The 25379-nt window shown below is 43.2% G+C and overlaps 1 protein-coding gene across 1 annotated transcript in view; it reads right to left on the bottom strand.

Annotated features, from left to right (window-relative positions):
* LOC149456453 (neural proliferation differentiation and control protein 1-like) overlaps positions 1 to 13697 on the bottom strand; it is a 34736-nt gene extending 21039 nt beyond the window's left edge. The window contains exons 1-3 of the mRNA XM_089684878.1: positions 12994 to 13697; positions 4155 to 4286; positions 820 to 918 (exon numbers count right to left, since the gene is read on the bottom strand). Coding sequence (XP_089541004.1) covers positions 820 to 918; positions 4155 to 4286; positions 12994 to 13045 — 283 coding nt within the window. The 5' untranslated portion in view covers positions 13046 to 13697. The remainder of the gene's footprint in view (positions 1 to 819; positions 919 to 4154; positions 4287 to 12993) is intronic.
* Positions 13698 to 25379: the final 11682 nt, after the last annotated feature.

Below are 25379 nucleotides of genomic sequence, written 5' to 3' on the forward strand. Positions count from 1 at the left end.
CAGTATGGTCATGTGATTGAGTTTCTCCAGATGCCCTTAATCAGGGAGCACTTGACAGCATCTCTGAATTCCTGGAGCAGTGACGTCATCTGGCAGCTTCTGCATAATGTGACAGCACCAGAGCAAACAAAAGAAAATATATTTCCTCTGCTGGCTTTTCTAAAGGCTATGCAGCATAGGTAGGAGGATCAGGGATTCAATGGTTTTAACATTTATAACACGCTTTTACTTCCACTTTAATTTCAACCCAATCACTGAGATACTGTACGTGGACCCTTTGCAAAGGGAATATGCACTTTAAAAGTAAACAATCCTTTAATAATTTTGGATAATTTTATGGATTAGTGTTTTTGACTTTTTCTATATAGTAATACACTTTTTGATACTGTAACATACAGTAGTAGTGCACCTATTTTGTGGGGTTTCTTTTTCCTATTTGAAGGTTTCTATGGAGGAAATTGGGGTGCGGGGATGTCACAGGGGCAGAAAGGCACAAACAGTAATTAGAATACTGAAGACAAAAAGTAGTATGTCTTCCTTATCTTACCTAAATAGTGTTCTTATTTTTGTCTGCGTCCCAGTTAGAGAAAAATCTCCCATATGGGGAAAAGATAGCAATAAAAATCTAACCGGGGCTCTCACCCTTCTCTACTCTATCCAAAATTAAATAAAAGGTAGCGTTTGACGAAATTTGAATTGTTGGAGACCTCATGATAACCATATATACTATGGAACCAATTTAAATGTAAAGCTTTAATACACTTATACTGTATTTTAATAAAAAATGTTCAGAAGCTCTTTTTAGACCTTTTTACATACCAATGCCTGTAGATATTATTCTGTGGCCTTTGGTCAGCCTGTATTCCTGGATAATGTCAATCACTGAATCAGGTCCTGTAAACTTTGTTCTGCTTCCGGCTGTAAAAACAAAATATGAAACCTCATTATGTCTAGACCAGTGTTTCTCAACCTTTTTTCAGACAAGGCACCCTTTAAAATTTATGGACAATCTTGAGGCACCCCATTCTAAAATGGAAAGCCTCTAGACCCGGTGTGTCAAACTGGTGGCCCTCCAGTTGTTGTGAAACTACAACATGACTCTGCCTTTGGGAGTCATGCTTGTAACTGTCAGCCTTGCAATGCCTCATGGGACTTGTAGTGTAGCAACAGCTGGATGGCTACCGGTTTGACACCCCTGCTCTAGGCTGTCCATAATTTTAAAATAGCACCCAATTCTAAAATGTGAAAAACTATTCTAATAGTTTTATATAACACAGCAACATCCACACACGTAGGACACCTAACATTGGAGGTGATTTATTCTTACAAAGCACATACTTTTGCACACTGGTACTGAGTAGTATTCCAGTATTTCTCTTCTGCCTCAGTTTTTCTCCATCACTGAGCTAATGTGACCCTAACACTGATGGAGAGGGGCTGGGGAGGGTCAAACTTGGATGCTGTGCAGGCAGCTGATATCCTCCTTATCAACTGATGTCATTGGTTGTCAGAACGCTGGCAGCTAGAAGGTTGTAATGGTGCACGTTGAAAACCTGTGACCTTGTGTAACTAAAAGGTAGGCTTGCTCCACCCGCTGGCTTGTATACAAGTTTTTGGACAATTTTTAGACATTTTGCCAAGGCACCCCTGAAGAAACTTCAAGCCACCCCAGGGCATCTGGGCACCCTGGTTGAGGAAGGCTGGTCTAGACTCACAAATTCATGTCAATGGGGTGAATTAAAAACTCCATTATTAAAAACATGAAAGTGATTGCAAAGTTAGAATTTTTAAAAATAATAAACATGTTATATTTACCTGCACTGTGCAGTGGTTTTGCACAGAGTGGTCCAGAACCTCATCTTCTGGGGGACCCCATCGGCGCTAAAGGCTCCTTTTTCTCTTCTCCGAGTGCCCTTCATAAAAAGCAGCTTGTTATAGGGGTACTTATGCAGGCTTGATCCTGTGTCAGGCTGTTTGTGTCTATTTACACATGTAGAGCAGCTTGGCCCTGCCCCCTTTCCTTCCTCACAGGATTTTATTGACAGCAGCAGGAGCCAATGGCTCCCATTGCTATTTTTATGTCCTACGAGGAGAGAGAGCAGCACTGCTGCTCTCAGGCACAGCTCTGGATAAAGATCAGGTTGAGGTAAGTATTTAGGGGGTAAGGGGGGGAGCTGACCATGGAAGGCATTTTACTTTAAAGTAGAACTTTTTTTCATTTTGAATAGAGTGAGGGAAGGTTATAACCCCTGTCAGTTTAATTTTTGCCATCTCAGTCCCAAGGGGGAGATTTACCTTTGCTTCCTGTCCCATAGCCAAAACAGGATATAATCTCCGTACATTAAGGGAATTCCTTGGGGCCCCCCAGGTCACCACAATTGTCCACATTGGAAAATTTCCCCACTATTACTTTTCAGGGGACAACCAAAAATTTGGGGTTTTCTTTACTTTCACTTTCAATGATAATGGTAAACAGAACAAATAGAGAGGGCAAATCTCCCGAAGGGGGCATACACAACAATAAAAACATGTTCTAATCCCTTCCACTCTATCCTTTAGTTATACTTTAATGTAGAGAATGCATTAAGGTAAAAACCTTAAGCCTGTACCTACAATGTGACCTTACATACAATGTTTTTTTACATCATAAGTACTGAAACTTCACACCCTTTACAGAGCCTGCAACCTGCAGTCTTCAAATGGGCCATTGTGTCCCTATAGATCTCCCTTGAATCATAGTCTCAGGTTGTATTTGGAGCCTATAAAGTGGCACTAAACTCAAATAGTGAGGATTTACTGTGTTATAAGGAGAATCTAGAACCAGTAACTGTACCAAAGCACTGAAAATTATACCTTTCATCTGGAATTCCTCCAGGGAAACAATATTGAGTTTCCTAGAGTGTGAGGGTGCCTAAGTATTGCCATACCTACAGTCCCATAGCTGGATATCTGCAGTGTAGGACCTGGTGAGATTCGATGATGTCGCTACTTTGCTGTTCAGTGTTCTCCTTGCATGAACTTCAGACATGAGAACACTACCACTACAAGATGGCCACCTCCACCCAGAGACACAGCACAAAACAAAGCATGGTAAGTCAGTAAAGGGGAAAGGTCAGCTGTAGGAAGACCACAGTCAGCTAGCCCTTTACCCTCTGTCTGCCTTTTTTGGAACTGCTCCTTTTTTACTTTTTCAAGAATTAACGGAGTTTAAACCCCAACTGAAGTCTTTTTTTTAGGCTGTATAACTAATAAACATTCTTTCTTTGTGTTAGAGTAGGGGTCTGTAAACTAAGACCCATGGACCACATCTGGCCTACTACAAGATTTTACCCTGCACACAGGAACTCATGTGATGGCTTCTGAAAGGGAGACTCTGATGGAAAGCGAGGATGTGATGGGAAGGGAGGCTCTGATGTCATGTAGGACCTTCTGATGTGAAAAGGGAAACTTCTGATGCAAAAGGGGACTTCTGATGTGAAAATATTTCTTGGAGTGTGTTTATTCATTCTCTTGAATTTTAATATTTCTACAATATACAATGTGTCCTTTGTACTGAAAAGATTGGAGACCCCTGCATTAGAGCCTAAAACTGTAAGGCGCTCACCTATACTGGAAACATGCTGGAGAGATGGAACAGCTGCTCTTTGTGATGGTATTAGTCTTTTGGGCACTGTATTAAAGAACATGAAGGCACATTTTGGCATCCTCACCTTGGGTGTCAGAGGACCTTGAACCGGCACTGCAGCTACCAAAATCTGAGATCAGTTTTGAGTGAACTGATACTTAAAAATTAAAAAAATCAGTAAAACAAAAAAAAAAATTTAAGAGAGAGGGAGTCAAAGTATCTTCCTACTCATTACCATTCGATATTCATAACAACTTAAGCTGGCCATATATGGATCAAAATTCAGATGGTTTGGGAGGGAATCAACCAAATTTTCAGCCTTGTATGGGCAAGGCTATAGCCTGTAATGTTGATCAGTGTATTCTGATGGTGGGGAAGTCTCCCTGCTGTCAGAATACAATAACTCAGCTGGGGGGATTCCTTGTGGATGGGGGAACTGGATCTGTTTTTTTTTTTCATTCAACCCACTGGTTGAATGAAAAAAACTGATCCATCTATGAGCTACCTTAGTTTTCCCAATCAAGCTTACCTTTGAATATACAATGGCCAGTCTTTGCTTCCTCATACAGGTGTCGGCAGGGGCCACAAACATTGCTCCCTGGGGCACAAAGCTCTCTCTTCTGCAAAACGCAATCCAGTTTACTTGGACAACGGCTGTCCACTGTATGGGGAAAATGAAGATATTAGAAAATGAAAAGTGTAGTTACAGTTTACAGTACACAGACAGATTCATATTGCTGCATGGAATGCCCCTGTTTTGCTAAAGTATTTGAGAATGTTAATACAATAAATTGTGAGAATATTCACTTCAATTGGCTAATTGTATGATAAGCAAATCCCTGTTTGTTTATTTCATCTTCACATGACTGAATATTTTATTGTGTGAATATTCTCAACTCCTTTCTTAGGCAGATTCAATGAATATGTTTACACTCTCTAGTCTCTAGCACACAAAGCAAGGAATGAAATCTGTTTGCATCCTTCAAATTGGTATGCGGCTTAAAAAAACTTATGATCTTGGTTTTGCTTTTTTTTTTTTGTTTTACATACTTTGGCATTGATGATACTTCTTCCTCTGAACAAAAAAGGATTAATTCCCCTGCAGCATTAAAACATAAACAGATGCAGTAAATCTCTGCTAATGTGCACATGTCTCCATGTTTTATCCTATAGGTACAGAAAAATACCTGTTGATTTTCCAGAAATGCCCTCAGCAACTACATCCTGGTGTAGGTTGACAACACACAGCATTTTGAGTAGTGTCAGCCCTGCCCAGTTTTCTTTTGCTAAACTACTCAACCCATTCCACTGTCTTCATCTGCAAAGCCTAACCAGTAGCTGACTTTTAGTCCCAAGGTGACAGTCTAAATAGACTCTTCGAGATAACCCAGGTAGAGAGGACAGAATACAGGACAGCTCCAAATTTCTGATACGATCAACAAGATGAAGTCTTTTACACTTATAAAAATAATACATTAATTTTATTGTTAACAGATTAAACAAGAGCAATTAAAAAAATTCAGTTAGGGATTACTTACATTGTAAACTGGCCAATAAAGCAGAACTACACTGCATCTGGGCACCACAAACCAAAAACACTATTTCATTTATTTTTTATATTCAAAGCAAACTCCTCCATCCATGCCTCCATATTTTATTTTGCTGAGAAATCACTTTGAAAAACACACCCTAGCATTTCTGGCTGTGGGCATCTTGAGTAAGGGCAGATGGTTTATGTGGCATTTACTTTCTGGAATCCATCTTCCCTTAGCTCAGACATGTAGGCAGGAGGGTGTGTTTAGCTGAGAAAGCCCCTCCTCCCCTCCTGAAGATTCCTGGGATGTATGACATTTGCTGAGGCATGGAAACCAGAAAGTAACTGAAGAAATGGAAAAACAAGTTTAAAACAAGAAAATATGATATACTTTCCTATCTATTTACTAATGCTAGCAGCATAAAAATTTGAAATTGTGAATGTTGACTGAGAGAGTGAAGTTCCGCTTTAAGGTAGCAATTTTCAATCAAGTTTTACAACTTTCAATTAATAAGGAATTGCAAATATGATCACAAGTAATTACAAGAAAGCAATATACCACCCACAAGGTCAATAAATTAACAGAATGTGGTCAACTGCAAAGTCATAACTGGACAACAAATTATTAGCTTCAATACAGTTGAAAGGGGAATACAAGAAAAACAATGGCAATTGTATCAACACCAATTTGATTCTTCTGCCATGTTCGATTGGGGCAATTCTGATCCCATCTCCTTGAGGTCAATCCAAATTATTGTAATATGTCTGATTGCTTTGTGATTTGGACAAAAAGAGAATTAAAAATGTGATTGCTGCTCATGTGGCAAGCTTTAGCCCCTTTAAAGGAAATGTGTAGCAGAGTCTAGTGAGTATTGTCTGTAGTCAAAGAAGCTCCCGTGTCTCCTCTCTGGTCTCCTTCAAGGCAAAAGGTAGTTGTGCCCTGTACAGCCTGGACAAATGCAGCTCTTTCCCTTCTTATGGCAATCCCCTCTCTAGGGAATGTAGTTCAAAAGCTCTTGATTACACAACAGAGTCTCTCTTTAGGACTACAGTTCCCACAGTGCATTGCTGTCTAGATCAGTCTAATTAATTTTTCCTGCCCAGCGGCTCCCTCCCCTTACTGTAATAGTTCCGCTCCGAAGCGCAGCAGCTACAGAGAGCAGCTGTAGCCAGTGTTTCTCTCATTCTTACTCAAGCACCTGACTACAACAGCAATGGGACTGCCTGCATGGGGATGCTCGGAATACCTGTGCATCCCCATGTGGGTAAATACGGCCTTCCACAGGAATACAATTTAGTACACCCATTGTGTGAACAAGGCCTTACATGTGAACTGCTAAAGCTTTTGAAGTAACATCACAGAAAATATGTCTGTTAAGGAATCATAGTGCTGGATATGGCATTCCATTGCAAAAAAAGTATGCCGATGTACATTTTTTTGAAACACTGGCATTGAGTGCAATGGTGTGAACTAGGTCTATTGGAAAACATTAATTTTATTGTGCACACGTTCAGAATGCATTTAGTCCCAACCACAATTGCGAATGGGGCTGTTAGCTAGTATATGCAGGAGACCCAGTGGGTGGATTAGCTGTGGGCTGAAGCCCTATTGGAAGCAATGCGAGGCTTCTACAGCTAATCATGGTCGTTCGCATGTAATCGCTTATGGATTGATTACCTACAATGATTGGCCCTGGACGCAGACTGAAAGCATTAGGTGTGAACAAGTCCTGACTTCCAATTCTGCACCTGTGTTGTCACTCTGTCAAAGTGGTTTAAACAATAACCCGTTTGCGCTGACAATACTCATGTATGTGACCTCTCGGTGGGTGAGCCTTGATGCTAAGAGGCCGCATATTTGCGTACCCAAATGTAAACAAACATGGCGCCTGATGGAACACTCCCAATCGCTACTTGTGATAGGGAGCTTTCCGATCATGAGACCACTGTAAGAGCCGATCACAGCGGTCACATGATCTAAAACCCCACCTTCCGGCATCGGAAACTCATCAAAGGGCAGGGAGGTGCAGTGTTAAGGGGTTAAGCAGGGCTAGTCCACTTTTGTCACTATCAGGAATCCTGACCTGAGATATGCCATGCAGCAACTGCTTGATTGCATGTAGACAGTGATTGGCTGTAAAGAGGCTGTAGTAGATGATTAGCAGAACGGAGATGTAATAAATGGGGTCAACAAGTATTTTATTTAAAAAAGGTAACTGCTTACAATGCAAAGCAATTTAGCAAACTAGATGTCATTCATTTTTTAAATCTACTTTAATAAATGGGAAATTCTAATAGCTTATGAAGGTAACACAAAGAGTGCTGTTACTCCTAGCCAGGGCTGCTGTTAGACACCACAGGGCCCCATACAGCCAACCTGACAGGGCCCTCCCCCCCAAAATACATAGGTTTACTATGCTTCAGTTATGAATGTACACAGTGAGTGATTGGTACCGATCACTCATTGTGTTCATTCAGGAAAGGAAGGGGCTGGTAAATGTGATGTATTTGCCAGACATGTCTCTCACTCTCCATCCTGAAATATCTTATTGTGTGCTTGCAGCTGCTGAAGGAGTGGAGGGAAGCAGGCAGCACTGTGGAGGTGGGGGCACACAGGGGAGCCTGGGCAGCAGGGGGAAACATACGTTGCACAGGGAGGGTGATGGGTGCGGTGGGGGGCAATTACTAGAACTGATCCCCTGTATGACACTCTCTGCAGCAGCTGAAAGCCAGCGGGAGGGAGAGGAGAAGAAGCCAACTTTCAGCTGCTGCAGAGAGAGCCATACAGGGGATCGGTTCCAGAAATTACCCCCCTCCCACCATACCGATCACCCTCCCTGCCCACATCCAGTTCACCCAGCTGCCTGGGCCCCGTACAGGACGACTGGCGATACCCCCTTATCCACAGCCCTGCTCCTAGCAACCAATGATATTTCTGTATTCTGTAATTAGGCCAACGAAAGGATGACATTTGGTTGCTATGGGTCACTGCACCTTGCACTGCTTGAATAAATATGTCAGGAAATCTAGCATTAGTTCACTGTTAAAGACTAATAACAATGGTTATCATTTCCCATTGTGTGTTCAGATAAGTTCAGACAAGTTGTGTTGTCATAGCAACCAGATTCTTTGACCCTATTTTTTTTAGTAAGAGAGTGAAACAAAAAGAGCCTATTAGTTGCCATTATCAACAAGGCAAAACACTGGAATATACAGCTGTTCTGTTTTGCCAGGGTTAAAGGAATTTGTTCTAGGGCAGATTATTGATTTAGGGATAAATCAAAGGAAAATAGGTACAGGCTGGAGTCCAGGGAAATTCCTGCTGCCAGTTTCATTACCTCTACCAACATGTGCAGCAGATCCAATTCAGGTCCGGATCTAGGGGAGGGCTGGAAGTGCCAGATTAAACTCTGTGGAGGCTCCTAGGCAGTCAAAACCTTGGGGCCCCTCTCGCGGGTTTCTGGATGTAAGGGACCACTCTGATGAGGCAATTGATGGAAGTGGACACTCTGACGAGGAGAACTGATGTAAGGGGGCATTCTCATGAGGACACCTAATGCAAGGGGGTACCCTTGTAATCTGGTTGAATTGCTGGGTTACTGAGACAGCTGGCTACCCTAGTTGGGAGGGAAGCGTTATTGCAGTTCCCGCACTTTTTGCAGAACTCTGTCTCTTTCCCTGTGCTGTAATTAAAAGGAGGGAGGGCTCTGCTCACAGTCAGTCCATCTCCTGAATGGGAAGAAGACACAGACTAGCTTTTCCACAGAGAGGGTTTCTTTTCCTGCAAGTGTACCACCATGTGGGGGGACTGCTAGCACTAGAAGTCTGCCTTGAAAGCACCAGCATCTGGATTCTGCCACTATGGACTCTGCCAAGAATGGACTCTTGCCTGTGCAGGTATGCTGGAGCAGCCACTGTAGTTAGGGACTAGGTTAGGGAAGAACTGTTACACTGTTTACCTGTTATGCTGAGTTTCATGAGTAAAGCTTTGAAACATTTCCATGCCTTGTCTGAAGTTATTACAGGGGTGTCAAAAAATAACTGGCACATCATATATAGTCATCTGCAGTTTGGGGTCAATTACTCACATTGAGGTATGAAGACAGCACTACAAGAGTTAATATGTTGTAGAGTACAAGCAAGTGGTTGCCAGGGGTAATGGAAGTCTACAGCCAGTACAAGCAGCCTGTCGTAAAGAGTGTACCTGTGACAGGTGGGATGTCCTCTAGCAATGTGGGAGTTGTTATCGGCACTCTCTATGAATGGTCCATCTCCCATAGCATTGGGAGCAGTTCAGCACCTCAAAGGTTCCCGATCTGATCATAGGTACAGAAGAGGAAGAGTCAACAGAGCATGCATGAAGTCCATGATAGGTGCTCGGTAGGACTCCATTCACACTGGAAGTAAGGTACAGATATACGCTGGACAGGTGGAGTGGGCATCAGCTCAGCAAGTCTCTCAGAATTGCAACAACTGACAGTGAAGGTATACATTGACAAGTGGACAAGAGAGTTAACTGGAGTCCAGTTTATTGTTCGGTGTGCATGGTGTATGGCCATCTCTAAGCTGGAGGTCCACCTTAAGGTTGAGTTATCCCTGAAAGCAACCTCTGCCCTGTCCAGGGGCATTGGTGAGCACAGCACAAGTAAAAGTTACTCCATGCGCAAATGGAGTGACCCTTCCAAGGTGCCTAGCATAGCCCAGAAGAACCCAACCCGGGGTAGGTCTCTTATGAGACCCACATTTGGCACCCAACGAGCAGGGGAACATGGATGAAGTGCCACCCTGATGGCGACTGTGATGTAAGGGGGCAAAGGTTCTATTTAATCATCATAATCTACTTACTGAATACATACTGCTGTTACTGACTCCTGTAGCTCCTCTGCACTACCTGTCAAAAATTACTTCCATGTCATGACTCGTGGTACAGAAGAGCACCGAGTGAACAGGGATTATTATTAGACATTTTTAGAAATTGGGCAGATTTCAGCATACTTAAAATGTGCTTGAGGACAATAAGGGTTGACAGTTTTGGATGGTACCATTACAGTGATTCTTTTCAGCAAAAAAACGGCAGTACACACCAGCCTTAAAATTTATTTCTGCTTTTGCAACCAAATTGGGACAGAATCTACTTTATATTTGTTCCCATTCACGTAGCATAACTAAAATTTAAAAATTGCTGCTTTCATATTACTTGCTCTTTACTGAAAACTACAAAACTTAAAGTGGAACTGGAGGCACAAAATTGCAAACAGGCAGATGCTTGTTTACCTTTAACCCCAATATTACAGACAGTAGGTATGTAGATATGTTTAGAAAATGAGTTACAGAGGAGTTAGAGGCCTTACAGATTAAAAAATACAAAGAATTAGGAAACCTTAAAATAAGGTCTGATTCTTGCAATTGCACTGCATTTTGCGATCTGTTTTGGGGTGTCATTATTTTAACATTCAAATATCCATATTAAAATCCACGCTCAGTCAAAAATACACAGCAGCAGCTACTATAAAATTGTGATACCAATTACCAAGTGCAAAAAGAAAAAATATAAGCAGCACTAAATAGCCAAACTTCACATATCACATAGGTTATATATTAAGTACATATACACTCCAAAAGTAAAGTCCACCTTATTCCAAGTGATTAGATTAATCCAGTGCACAAAAAATGAACATGTGATTCTTCCGTTCATATAGATATGCTTCTGTGTATTCCACCACCGTAAGTAATCAATGATAGAGGCCTCTTACCAAATATGTTGGATCATAAAGTTATAAATGGGCACGATTGCTTTTAGGTCATACACCTTCCACCGCTCTTCTCATAAGATCTGCAGGTCAGCGCACTCCCATTCAAAGCAGTTCATGGTTGAAAAAAAATAGACACTTCCATAGTGTAGCAAATTTAAAAATGTCCTTTACTGGACTACAGTATAAAATCCAGCAAGATATAAGTAGCAGATTCACTTGTAATCCAATAAGCAAAAATTAGCAGGCTGATGGTTACAAAAAAAACGCTGGCTCCAACTGACTAGCGTGCGTGATGTCATCACGACTAGGCCACACACTACATGTTTCATCATAAATGACGTCTTTGGGGGATTGGCTAACTATTTTAATATTGACACCGGTGGCAGATCGCATGAACAAAATGCAAGGTTTTTTGGCAGATTTCAGTTCAGTGCGGGAAATGTTCAGAGTTCATTGCTTTTCCTGCACCGCATATTTGTGAATCGGGTCTTAAAGTGTTACTAAACCCAGGACCCTGCATTCACTATATCTGGTCTCCCACAGTACACACAACATGAAATAAATATAAACTGCTAAATACCTTTTCTCATCAGCAGTTAGAGCAGTCTTGTGACATCTATCAGTGTTCAGCAGAGCACTAGTTACAGTTTGTAGGAGGAGTTTTTATTCTCCTGTAGGAGGATGCAGGACTCCTGACCTCTGTTTGGACACTGCTGATTGGCCCTGTTCTGATCACATGCAGCTTCCCAAGAAAGAAAAAAACCTCTCTAGCAATGCACACCAAACTGAGCATGTGCAGAGTGACTCCACACGATATGTCTTATCTGAAGATAAGGGGGGGGGGCACTGGAAGAAGGGGAGGATCAGAGAAGACAGGATCAAACAGCCTTTTTACACAATGCAGAGGATTAACCCCTTAGGTACCAGTGAGTATAACAAGCATGCTTTACTGCATATACAGACTGATTTTATTGTTGTGGGTTTAGTAACACTTTTAAGCAGAGTTCCAGCTGGAAAAAAAAAATAAAATAAAAGTCAGCAACTACAAAAACTGTAGCTGACTTTCAAAATACAAACACTTACCTGTCCTTTGGTCCAGTAGTGTCCTCACCACGGGTGGTTTCACCGTCTGTCTTCTCAACCCGGCGCTGGCATTTTCAGTGGGGACCCCGGGTGTGACAGGTTGCAGCTTCACAGCCGGGTGCCCACTGCACATGCACGAGAAGCACTGCGCTATGTGAATGGCCCCATAGTCTTCTGGGACCTGTCACGTGTCCTAGAATACTACAGGGAAAGGGGGGGGAGGACAACTTCCGCTTCCAATCGCCTAGGAGATCGCAGTAGAAGTGGGAACCTGTCAATATCGGGTACCCGCTACCCAAAGGTGCCAATCCTTAATGGGGAGCGGGGAAAAGACTTAAAGCAGAACTTCCCCTTTTGGGTGGAGCTCCGCTTTAAAGATATAAGCTGTGGGGGTAGTTTCTCGGACTCACATGGTAGGGTGGGGCAGCAGCTGAGAACTAGGTGCCCCCCCCCCCACACACACACACAGGGAAAAAAAAGACCAGAGCCTTCCTTTCAAGGCGCCTAGAATGAGATTATTCTTGGCCAACCAGGTTTACTGTAATTAGGGGCACCGTCTGATTTCATCACACAACTTCCAGTTACATCAGCCTGGCCTTGACTGTAAATGATGTCACAAGAAGGCTGTGCCATTTTGGGACAAACTTATCACATGTCCTTGGTATTCACAATGTCAATTAGATTTTGACATCAAAATAGAAGACTTCTACAAAAGCCACCTTAGGTTTCCATGGAGCTTGATCGCCCGTGCTGACAGAAGCTACACACAAGACAACGCAGCTAAATAACATAACGCATGCAATAAAAAAAATGGACTTTAACTTATTAGATTCTGCATGAATGACGTGTTTGCGTTTCCGTGGCAACAGCAACAGAGTCTGGATACAGGAACTAGAGAGTGGGGTCAGAAGAGGAGGAGGGGATGGAGGGAGAGCAAGAGACAGCAAGCAGGTACCGTGAAATCCCCATACCCAACTTAGAATAAAACTCCGTCTTACCTGTTACTGCCACGAGAAGGACGAGAAGGACGATCACGCCAACGACCACCATCCTGTCCTAACGCATTAAACGACCGTATCCTTTGCACACTGATGCGACGCAGATGTTACATCAATGGTCCATCTATATTAACCTACGAATGTCCAGTTGTGCTACAACCCTTACTATGAAGTCACACAGCTAGATTAATCTACTTAAATTTCCAAGTGCAATGTTTACCCACTAAAAATACACGTACCACCATTATGCAAGCTATTTCTACACGCGTGCAATAAACACGAATGACCTAGCAAGGCTTTAGTACAACACTGAGTATGAGTCAAATTGCAGCAAATAGATGTGTACTAGAATTGGATCATTTGCAAATTAGAAATGCTAAAATGATTATGTGTATTTAGTGATAGAGATTACAGATTGATCGGAGTGCAAATCACATGCATAAAAAGCAACAAAGAAGTGAGCGCAAACAAAGATCACACAAACAGCACTTCCTACTTCTACTTCACCTAAACTGTTCACTTTTCTTTTGTTTTTGTTAGGTTGGTAAGCATGTACTCTGCGTGTGTCTAATGCAAGTCTAATTTTCTTGCGTCTCCCCTGAGTGGTTTTCTCATCCTCCTCTGTGTGTGTGTGTGGCTGATGCTGTCTATTGCAGTCCTGTTGAGGTATGTTTGTGTATAGCAGGCACTGCGCACTGCTCTGGCTTTTATGAATGGAGCAGTGCGTGGGAGGGTGCTGTGTGTCTGTGTGCACAGAGACTTGTGTCATCCAACAGACAGGCCAATAGGAGAGGCGCAGACAAGACCGTACAGACCTAAGTCTTCAGGTGGGGGCTCTGTCATCCTTTATAGCTTTGTTAACTGCTGACACCAATGTTAAATGCTATATGAACACAAATACATAAATAGATTTTAGTCACAACGGAAAGATATTTTTTGGGGGAATAATTATAGAAATGGAAGACTAGTGGGGCAGTTTTTGTATAACCACTTGCTCTCCAGAGGATTTACTGCCCTTCCTGAGCAGGTCATTTTTTTGGATACGGCGCTGTGTTACTGTAACTGACAATTGCACGGTCATGCAATGCTGCACCCAAATGAAATTTATGTCCTTTTTTTCACACAAATAGAGCTCTCCAGGGGCGGACTGACCATTTGGAAACTCGGGCACTGCCCAAGGGCCCTGGGTCAGTAGGAGGCCCCATGAGATGCCCCTGGTACCTTTTTTATAAGCTTTTTTGAGTTTGAGCAAGGACACGGGCCCCATGATCCCCTATTGCCCGGGGGCCCCATGAGTTGTCAGTCCGCCCCTGGAGCTCTCTTTTCATCTCCTCTACCTTTTTCATTTTTTGCACTATAAACAAAAAAGATCGACAATTTTGAAAAAAAAGTCATATTTTTGACTTTTTGCTATAAAACATATCCAGTAAAAAAAATGTAAAAAATCAAATTTCGTTATACATTTAGGACAAAATGTATTCTGCTACATGTCTTTGCTAAAAAAAAATCCCAATACGTGTAAATTAATTGGTTTCCATGAAAGTTATAGCATTTACAAATGGCGGTGTAGATACTGGAATTTTTTTTTTCACTACTTAATATACTGTGAGAACACTCTAGGTTCTTTAGTCTGCATGGTTCAACTTCCAAACTCTCAAACCCGAAGTTTCTGGAATTACTGGAAGATTCAGGGGTTCTTCCATTGCAAGAAGAGATAGCAGTGTGAACCACAGCCTGCTTGGCCAGAAAGGTAGTACTGCCAGTATCATCACTTTCTTCCTTGATAGCCACAGTAGAAACCATAGGATCAGAGATTTAGGGGAATATACATTATTATTATTATACCGGATTTATATAGCGCCAACAGTTTATACTGCGCTTTACAACATAAAAGGCAGACAGTACAATTACGATAAAAATAATGCCTCTCAGCATGTTAGACCTCATTTGCCACATAATTGCCCAATTACAACACTGAACCTTGGGGTACACCACTGAATAACCCCAGACCATGCGAGTATGAATAATTAACCACTATCCTCTTACAGTTTTCTTTTCATTTACATACAGATTTTTCCAAGCCCGTAGACCTTACACATTAGCTGTGTGTGGGGAACTGTGTCAAATGCTTTTGCAAAATCCAAGTATACCACGTCCACCGCCACTCCTCTGTCCAAGGATTTGCTCACCTCCTCATAAAAAGAAATCAGATTTGTTTGACAACTGCTGTCTTTCATGAATCCATGCTGTCTGTTGCTTAAAATATTTTTTTCCAGCAAGAACGCATCTATGTGGTCTTTTATTAAACTCTCCCGTAACTTTCCAACTATAGAAGTTAAACTAACGAATCTATAATTACTTGGTAAATATTTTGACCCCTTTTTAAATATTGGCACCACATTGGTCTTACGCCAATCCAGTGGTACTATGCCAGTCATTAAAAAGACCCTAATAATGAGAAACAATGGCTTTGAAATGACAGAGATCAATTCTTTAAGGACCCATGGATGTATGCCATCCGGTCCAGGTGCTTTATTCACCTTTATTCTGTCTAAATATTTTTGGATCATATCAGTTGTGAGCCAATGTGAATCATCTGGAGCTGTGTCAATACCATGCTCATTATGGACAAGAGCTCCCCCATGCTCCTTTGTATACACAGAGCTGAAGAGCTTTACACTGTAAGCACACTGCTTTGTATTGCTCTGCTGTCACATGTCCCAAAAGACTACAGGGAGAGAGGACATCCTCCGCTTCCGATCACGTAGGCGATCGGACCGGAAGTGGGGATTGTCACGGTCGCCCGATCGCCACCCTCAACATGCGACAATCGCACGAACGCGACCAACAATAATACGTCATGCCTGCGGCGTCAGACCCCAGACCTTCTCACCGAACTCGTGACCAAAGGACCGGCTGATCTAAAACCGCGATGTGATGTGCGTAACAATGCCACACTCAGCTGCGCCCTGCACAACGATTGTCCAGCTAATGGAACGCAATCGACGCACCAGCAGCCTGAATGCGCTTGTTACTGGGTCGGGTTAATTACGCAACTAACCCTTCACTGCCACCACCACTTTTTGTACAGAGAAAGGGGAAACTCTTTATCAAATATACACTGTAATGGTTGAAAAGTCGCCTGTCCAATACGGTCACCGCAGGCCGATTGGGCAGAGAATTGAACAAACACAGTAGCGTCTCTTCAGAAGGCAGGGATTCGTAAATTGCAATTAAGCGCTTTAGAGACAGTTTAACACTTTCAGAGAGAAAGATTTATTACTAAAAGAGTCAAACAGGTGCAATAAAATATTTACAAAAAAAAAGATGTACCGTATTTTTCGCTCCATAAGACGCACTTTTTTCCTCCCAAAAAAGGGGGGAAAATGTCAGTGCGTCTTATGGAGCGAATATAAAGCGGCCGGTCCGGTACTTCTGCCGCCACCATGTCAGAATACCGGGCCGGCCGCTCAGCTGTTCTCTCTTGCAGGGCCTTACCTGTTCCTCGCTCCAGCGCTGTACAGTCTTCCTGCGCTGGCTTCTGTGACAGCCGGGTGCCCACTCCGCATGCGCTTTGCTTTGTGAATGATCCGGTGTCTTCTGGGACACATGACAGGTCCCAGAAGGCGCCGGGCCATTCACAAAGTGCAGCGCTTCTCGCGCATGCGCAGTGGGCACCCGGCTGTCATAGAAGCCGGCGCGGGAAGAAGAGTGAAGGACAACTCCGTGAAAGTGGGAGCGGGTAGCTGTCAAATTCAGGTACCCGCTCCCCTTCCCTTCCCAAAGGTCAGCAGTCTCTGGTCATCTCCTTTGCAGACAGTAAAGGAGATGACCAGAGACTGCAGACAGTGCAGGGGATGACCAGAGACTGCAGACAGTGCAGGGGATGACCAGAGACTGCACACAGTAAAGGAGATGACCAGAGACTGCAGACAGTAGTCTCTGGTCATCCCCTGCACTGTCTGCAGTCTCTGGTCATCCCCTGCACTGTCTGCAGTCTCTGATCATCCCCTGCACTGTCTGCAGTCTCTGGTCATCCCCTGCACTGTCTGCAGTCTCTGGTCATCCCCTGCACTGTCTGCAGTCTCTGGTCATCCCCTGCACTGTCTGCAGTCTCTGGTCATCCCCTGCACTGTCTGCAGTCTCTGGTCATCCCCTGCACTGTCTGCAGTCTCTGGTCATCCCCTGCACTGTCTGCAGTCTCTGGTCATCCCCTGCACTGTCTGCAGTCTCTGGTCATCCCCTGCACTGTCTGCAGTCTCTGGTCATCCCCTGCACTGTCTGCAGTCTCTGGTCATCCCCTGCACTGTCTGCAGTCTCTGGTCATCCCCTGCACTGTCTGCAGTCTCTGGTCATCCCCTGCACTGTCTGCAGTCTCTGGTCATTCCCTGCACTGTCTGCAGTCTCTGGTCATTCCCTGCACTGTCTGCAGTCTCTGGTCATTCCCTGCACTGGTCATCTGTACTGTGTCCCTGGTATTTTCCCTGTACTATGTCCGCAGTCTCTGGTCATCTCCTGTACTGTGTCCGCAGTCTCTGGTCATCTCCTGTACTGTGTCCGCAGTCTCTGGTCATCTCCTGTACTGTGTCCGCAGTCTCTGGTCATCTCCTGTACTGTGTCCGCAGTCTCTGGTCATCTCCTGTACTGTGTCCGCAGTCTCCGGTCATCCCCTGTACTGTGTCCGCAGTCTCCGGTCATCCCCTGTACTGTGTCCGCAGTCTCCGGTCATCCCCTGTACTGTGTCCGCAGTCTCTGGTCATCTCCTGTACTATGTCCGCAGTCCATTGGTTCAGAATATTTTTTTTTCTTGTTTTTCGCCTCTAAAACCTAGGTGCGTCTTATGGTCAGGTGCGTCTTATGGAGCGAAAAATACGGTAACTAAGATATATATTTATATATAAAAAATAGGAAACAGCCCAGCACAGCAAAGAGATAACAGGAAGAAGTTAAAAGGTTAAGTTACTTGCCATGTTAAGCCTTAAGGTAAGCAGATCCAAGTTGCAGAGCGGAAAGGGTCTTTGATCTCCTGCTGTTACGATGTTAAAATTAGGAGATGTCTTTTTCTTGCTTTTTAGGCTTGCCAGCCTGTCTTTTAAAGTCCCCCTGCAGGGGGGGGGCTCTGAATACTGGCCAATACCCTGTTTTGGGCGGGATCCTCGGATGGGCTCTGCATTAAAACTGACAGTTTCATAATGCATGATATGAAACATAGGTGACAGCTGACCTGAGGAATGTTCATTTACTTTCTGTCACCTGGCTGGTAAGGTTTATGAGGTTCCAACTTCTTTCAAGTCCGGGAAAAGAACTTTCTTATCTTGGTTAGGAGGTGTGAGTTTACATGGGTCTTAGACGGAGAGGCTCTGCCTCCATGGGGGGGCTTTGTAGTTCTGGGCCCCCTGCTGCTCCAGCCTGCCAGTGACATTTTTAACACACACACACATCTGTCACTGTGCCTCTCAGGAAGGGAGGGGAAAGGAGAATAAAGGATTGAGGCATACTTCTAATAAAAAAGGGGAACTCCGCGTCCAACTCTGATGAGCAAGTTTGCTACAGGGATGGGTACCTGTCAAATTTGGGTACCCGCTACCCCCCGCCCCTCAAAGGTGCCAATCCTTAATGGGGAGCAGGGGAGCAGTCCTTAAAGCAGAACTTCCCCTTCTAGGTGGAGCTCCACTTTACCACTTGAGTACCAGCCTGTAATACCCTATTCCTTACCATTTCAACTCTGTGATAGTTTGATCAACAATTACTCTGTCAAGCAACACTGTATCTATATCAGGTTTAGATAATTTTTTAGACTGATTGAGCTCTCGATGTTAGTTTTTTTACTATAAGAAGGAAAAAAGACCAAAACATTTGAAAAAATACTTATTCCCTTACTTTCTGTTAAAGTAAAAATGCCAGGACAGTACGAAAACCCCAGAAATTACAATTTTTTGGAAAGTAGACTTCACATGGTGTTCTAATTTTTTGCCACAATTTTTTGGAAATGAAGAAACATGCCGATACTGAGGTTGTTACCCCCCTTAATGACCAGGCCTCTTTTTGCTACTCGGCGCTGCACTAATTCAACTGATAATTGCGCGGTCATGCAATGCTGCACCCAAACGAAATTTATGTCCTTTTTTTCACACAAATAGAGCTTTCTTTCGGTGTAATTTGATCACCTGTGCGCTTTTTATTTTTCACACTATAAACAAAAAAAGGCCAAAAATTTTGAAGAAAAACAATATTTTTTATTTTCAGCTATAAAAAATATATAGTAAACTCAGAGTTGGTTATAAATTTAGGCCAAAATGTATTCTGCTACATGTTTTTGGTAAAAAAAATCCCATTAAGTGTATATTGATTGCTTTGTGTGGAAGTTATAGCATCTACAAACTATGGTATAAATACTGCAATTTACGCCATTTTTCTGCTATACAGCACTGCTCTAGTTTAACGGACAATTGCGCGGTCATGCAATACGGTACATAAATGAAATTTACATCCTTTTTTTCCCCCACAAATTGAGCTTTCTTTCGGTGGTATTTGATTGCCTGTGCGGTTTTTATTTTTTGTGCTATAAAAAAAAGGCTGACATCTTTGAGGAAAAAAAAAACAATATTTTGGACTTTTTGCTATAAAACATGTCCAGTAAAAAAAAATGCAAAAATCAAATTTAGTCATAAATTTCTGCCAAAATGCATTCTGCGACATGTCTTTGCTAAAAAAAAAACCCAATACGTGTAAATTAATTGGTTTACGTGAAAGTTATAGCGTTTACAAATGGCGGGAAAGATACTGGGATTTTTAGTTTTTTTTTTATACTAATAATGGCGGTGATCAGCGAATTATGGTGGCGATCAGGGACTTATGGCAGCTACCAGGGACTTATGGCGGAACTGCGGGACTGCGGCGGACATTCTAACATTGGGGGGTACTGACTTGGGGTCACTGACATCCCCAAAAACACTAATACAGTGATCAGTGCAAAAAAAAAAACTGACACTGTACTAATGGCAATGGGGAGGAAGGGGTTAACTTTATTTTGCAGGGAAGGGTTATAGGAGTGAGGGGAGTGTTTTACTAGGGGGCGGGGGTGTGTACTGGGCGGGACAAGGCTGATTGAGAAAGAGAAACTGTTCCTCGATCAGCTCATCCTCGAGCTGACAGGGAAGTGACAGACAGCACAGCTACTGCAGCTGTGCTGTCTGTCACTGTTTGCCGCCGATCGCCGGGACATAGCCGCTAAGGAGCGGCTGTGACCTGGCGACTGACATCTGCGGCGGTGATCCGCGGGACAAATAGGGCGGCGGCGCGCCCCCTATTTGTTTACAAAACACACGTTTTAAAACGTGGTTTTGCCTGCGAGTGCCGCCCTATGCCGTATATGTACAGTGGCTGGGCGGCATGTAGTTAAACACCGAGTTTAAGAATGGCGCACTAGATACATTAAAGCGGAACTAAACCCTGCTATCTTTTTCAGCCAAGAAAGTTGTCATTTTAGCCTCTGTTTGATCTTCAACTGCCATGGTTCTGCACTTGTGATCAGTTATGATACCATTTGATGGGTTGACTATTTGGTTAACATCAGAAGCATATGTGGCAGTTAGCATTGCCAGCATGCGGGGGATAGAACTGTTTTTTGAAACCATTAAGGCTGCATTCACACTTGTACAACTCCAAAGTTGTGTGACTTTAAAGTGCAACTTTGGATGGGTGTGACTTGGATGTAACTTGTCCCTCTGCAAAGTTTGACCCACTGTTGCACCACTGTTGCATGTAAAACATTCAGGTATGACTTTCATGCAACTTTTGAGGGTTAACATTGAAGTCTATGGCCCTCAAGTTGTATGAGTTGTAAGTCAGACCAAAGTAGTGCAGAACTACTTTGAATTTGCTTCAAATTTAAGTCGCACATATATGATTGGTTATCATTGGAAAACATTGGTTATGACTTGCCATGCAGTTTTGCTGTAAAGTCATGAATGGGGTCATAATCGATGGGTTTAGTTCTGCTTTAATGTACAGGTCATACAAACAGGAAAGAGGCAGAGAAGGGGTTATTGTATTGGTCACATACAGTGACAGGATGGTGATGAAGGGGTTAATGTTCAGATGGGCAGGATAAGGGAGGTGAGGGTTTAATATACAGGTCACTAGAGACATTTGAGATAGTGGGGTTCATTTAATAAAGAACTATACAAAAAAGGAGGGAATAATCAAAACCCTGACTGCCTTATTACTATTAGTGTTTCCGTCTAAACTGTAATCAAAGCAGAAAAAACAAAGTCGCACACTAAGGGTAAAGCCCCCTATATGAGCCAAGTGATTAATCCGACAAACAAGGCCTGTATCAGGAATTGTAGTAGAAAAGATTTATTACTTATTCATAGCAGAAAAAATTGCAATGCATAAAAAGTAGTGATGCACAGTGCTCAATACCCACAGTGTATACATACACATACAAACAATATCAATCTGAGGATGACCGCATGTCGTATACAATGTATATACAGTATCTCACAGAAGGGAGTACACCACTTACATTTTTTGTAAATATTTTATTCTCTCCTTTCATGTGACAACACTGAATAAATGACACATTGCTACAATGTAAAGTAGTGAGTGTACAGCTTGTATAACAGTGTAAATTTGCTGTCCCCTCAAAATAACTCAACACACAGCCATTAATGTCTAAACCGCTGGCAACAAATGTGAGTACACCCCTAAGTGAAAATGTCCAAATTGGGCCCAAAGTATCAATATTTTGTGTGGCCGCTATAATTTTCCAGCACTGCCTTAACCCTCTTGGGCATGGAGTTCACCAGAGCTTCACAGGTTGCCACTGGAGTCCTCTTCTACTCCTCCATGACAACATTACGGAGCTGGTGGATGTTAGAGACCTTGCGCTCCTCCGCCTTCCGTTTGAGCATGCCCCACAGATGCTCAATAGGGTTTAGGTCTGGAGAGATGCTTGGCCAATCCATCACCTTTATCCTCAGTTTCTTTAGCAAGGCAGTGGTTATCTTGGAGGTGTGTTTGGGGTCGTTATCATGTTGGAATACTGCTCTGCGGCCCAGTCTCTGAAGGGGGGGGGGAATCATGCTCTGCTTCAGTATGTCACAGTACATGTTGACATTCATGATTCCCTCAATGAACTGTAGCTCCCCAGTGGCGACAGCACTCATGCAGCCTCAGACCATGACACTCCCACCACCATGCTTGACTGTAGGCAAGACACACTTGTCTTTGTACTCCTCACCTGGTTGCCCCCACACACTCTTGACACCATCTGAACCAAATAAGTTTATATTGGTCTCATCAGACCACAGGACATGGTTCCAGTAATCCATGTCCTTATTCTGCTTGTCTTCAGCAAACTGTTTGCAGGCTTTCTTGTGCATCATCTTTAGAAGAGGCTTCCTTCTGGGACAACAGCCATGCAGACCAATTTGATGTAGTGTGCCATGTATGGTCTGAGCACTGATAGGCTGGCCATCCACCCCTTTAACCTCTGTAGCAATCCTGGCAGCATTCATACGTCTATTTCCCAAAGACAGCCTCTGGATATGATGCTGAGCATGTGCACTCAACTTCATTGGTCAACCATGGCGAGGCCTGTTCTGAGTGGAACTTGTCCTGTTAAACCACTGTATGCTCTTGGCCACCGTGCTACAGCTCAGTTTTAGGGTCTTGGCAATCTTCTTATAGCCTAGGCCAGGGGTCTGCAACTTTTAAGACATAAAGAGCCACTTGGACCCGTTTCCGAAGGGAAAAAAAAGACTGGGAGCCGCAAAACCATTGCAACATTTAAAACAAATCCGACACTGCATATATTGTTTCTTACCTTAATGCTATATACAGGATCGTGCAGTTAGCTTCATCCCCCATAGTAATTCATCCCCCCTATAGTAATTCATCCCCCATATAGTAATTCATCCCCCCTATAGTAATTCATCCCCCACATAGTAATTCATCCCCCATAGTAATTCATCCCCCATATAGTAATTCATCCCCCATATAGTAATTCATCCCCCACATAGTAATTCATCCCCCATATAGTAATTCATCCCCCATATAGTAATTCATCCCCCCTATAGTAATTCATCCCCCATATAGTAATTCATCCTCCATAGTAATTCATCCTCCATAGTAATTCATCCCCCATATAGTAATTCATCCCCCATATAGTAATTCATCCTCCATATAGTAATTCATCCTCCATAGTAATTCATCCCCCATATAGTAATTCATCCTCCATATAGTAATTCATCCTCCATATAGTAATTCATCCTCCATAGTAATTCATCCCCCATATAGTAATTCATCCCCCATAGTAATTCATCCTCCATAGTAATTCATCCCCCATAGTAATTAATCCTCCATATAATAATTCATCCCCCATAGTAATTCATCCCCCATAGTAATTCATCCCCCATAGTAATTCATCCCCCCTATAGTAATTAATTCCCCATATAGTAATTCATCCTCCATAGTAATTCATCCCCCATATAGTAATTCATCCTCCATAGTAATTCATCCTCCATAGTAATTCATCCTCCATAGTAATTCATCCTCCATAGTAATTCATCCCCCATATAGTAATTCATCCCCCATATAGTAATTCATCCTCCATATAGTAATTCATCCTCCATAGTAATTCATCCCCCATAGTAATTCATCCCCCATAGTAACTCATCCTCCATAGTAATTCATCCCCCATATAGTAATTCATCCTCCATATAGTAATTCATCCTCCATATAGTAATTCATCCTCCATATAGTAATTCATCCTCCATAGTAATTCATCCCCCATATAGTAATTCATCCTCCATAGTAATTCATCCCCCATAGTAATTCATCCCCCATAGTAATTCATCCTCCATAGTAATTCATCCCCCATAGTAATTAATCCTCCATATAATAATTCATCCCCCATAGTAATTCATCCCCCATAGTAATTCATCCCCCCTATAGTAATTAATTCCCCATATTGTCTCAATTCACTTACCTTTGCTCCGCGCGTTCCTCTCGCTGTGTTCCCGTGCTGTGTTCCGGTCTTCAGGGCGGACTGTGAGAGGAGTTCGTCACGCTGCCCCGCCTACATCCTGGCTGCCCCGCCTACATCCTGACAGCTAATGTTCCACGCTTCGCGGGCCGGATTAAAAGAGTCCTGACTTTTGAGGCGGCCGCCCGAGAGGAGGGAGGGGAGCGGGCGCCCGGCACACAGCAGAGCCGCATGTGGCTTGCGATCCGCGGCTTGCCGACCACTGAAACCCTATTGCCTGTCACCTGGTGGGCAGTGTGCTCCGGAGCCGCAGCAAAGATGAAAAAGAGCCGCATGCGGCTCTGGAGCCGCGGGTTGCCGACACCCGGCCTAGGCCATCTTTATGTAGAGCAACAATTCTGACTTCAGATCCTCAGAGTTTTTTTTGCCATGAGGTGCCATGTTGAACTTCCAGTGACCAGTATGAGATAGTGACAGCGATAACACCAAATTTAGCATACCTGCTCCCCATTCACATCTCAGACCTTGTAACACTAACGAGTCACATGACACCGGGGAGGGAAAATAACTAATTGGGCCCAATTTGGACATTTTCACTTAGGGGTGTACTCACTTTTGTTGCCAGCGGTTTAGACATAATGGCTGTGTGTTGCGTTAGTTTGAGGAGACAGCAAATTTACACTGTTATACACACTGTACACTCACTACTTTACATTGCAGCAAAGTGTCATTTCTGCAGTGTTGTCACATGAAAAGATATAATAAAATATTTACAAAAATGTGAGGGGTGGACTCACTTCTGTGAGATTCTGTATATATATATATATACATATATATATATATACATACATACCAGGGCGCATTGGCAGTAGGTGGTTGTAATGATGATGCTAAATAGGGAGAGCTGTCCCCCTGCGTGATGAATACCACAGGAGATATCAGGAGCGGTCCCAAGGTCACCGGCAGTAGTCCAAGAATGGGAACTAGAGGGGGACCAAAAAATTGCTGGAGAGATAGTAGTTGCCATGTTGCACATCTGTAGTATAGCTGGTAATCCTAATTCAGTTCGACCTGGTATAGAGTCACTGTTTGACCTGGGAGTATATAATCATATGGATAGCACCAGCTTGGCTGATGTAAGGTAAATCCGCCAACGTTGAGATAACAAATTGCCCATTTAGTAACACAACAATGGCTGTACAGATTAGTCTGTAAGTCCGTAGCCAGTCCACATTGAAGTAGAGGGCACAATAACTCAGCCTCAATGTCCATCCAGCAATTGAACAGGATCAATGGCTATACATGGAATTTCCAAGCTCACCTTTTGTGCTAGTTCATCCAGGGAGCTAAAACATTCATGTCCACATAGCCAGCAATGGATAAATCTGCTTGG

The sequence above is a fragment of the Staurois parvus genome, unplaced genomic scaffold (assembly GCF_062004578.1).
Source record: "Staurois parvus isolate SC_StPar_1 unplaced genomic scaffold, SC_StPar_1.0 ptg000361l, whole genome shotgun sequence".
Classification (NCBI taxonomy): Eukaryota; Metazoa; Chordata; class Amphibia; order Anura; family Ranidae; genus Staurois; species Staurois parvus.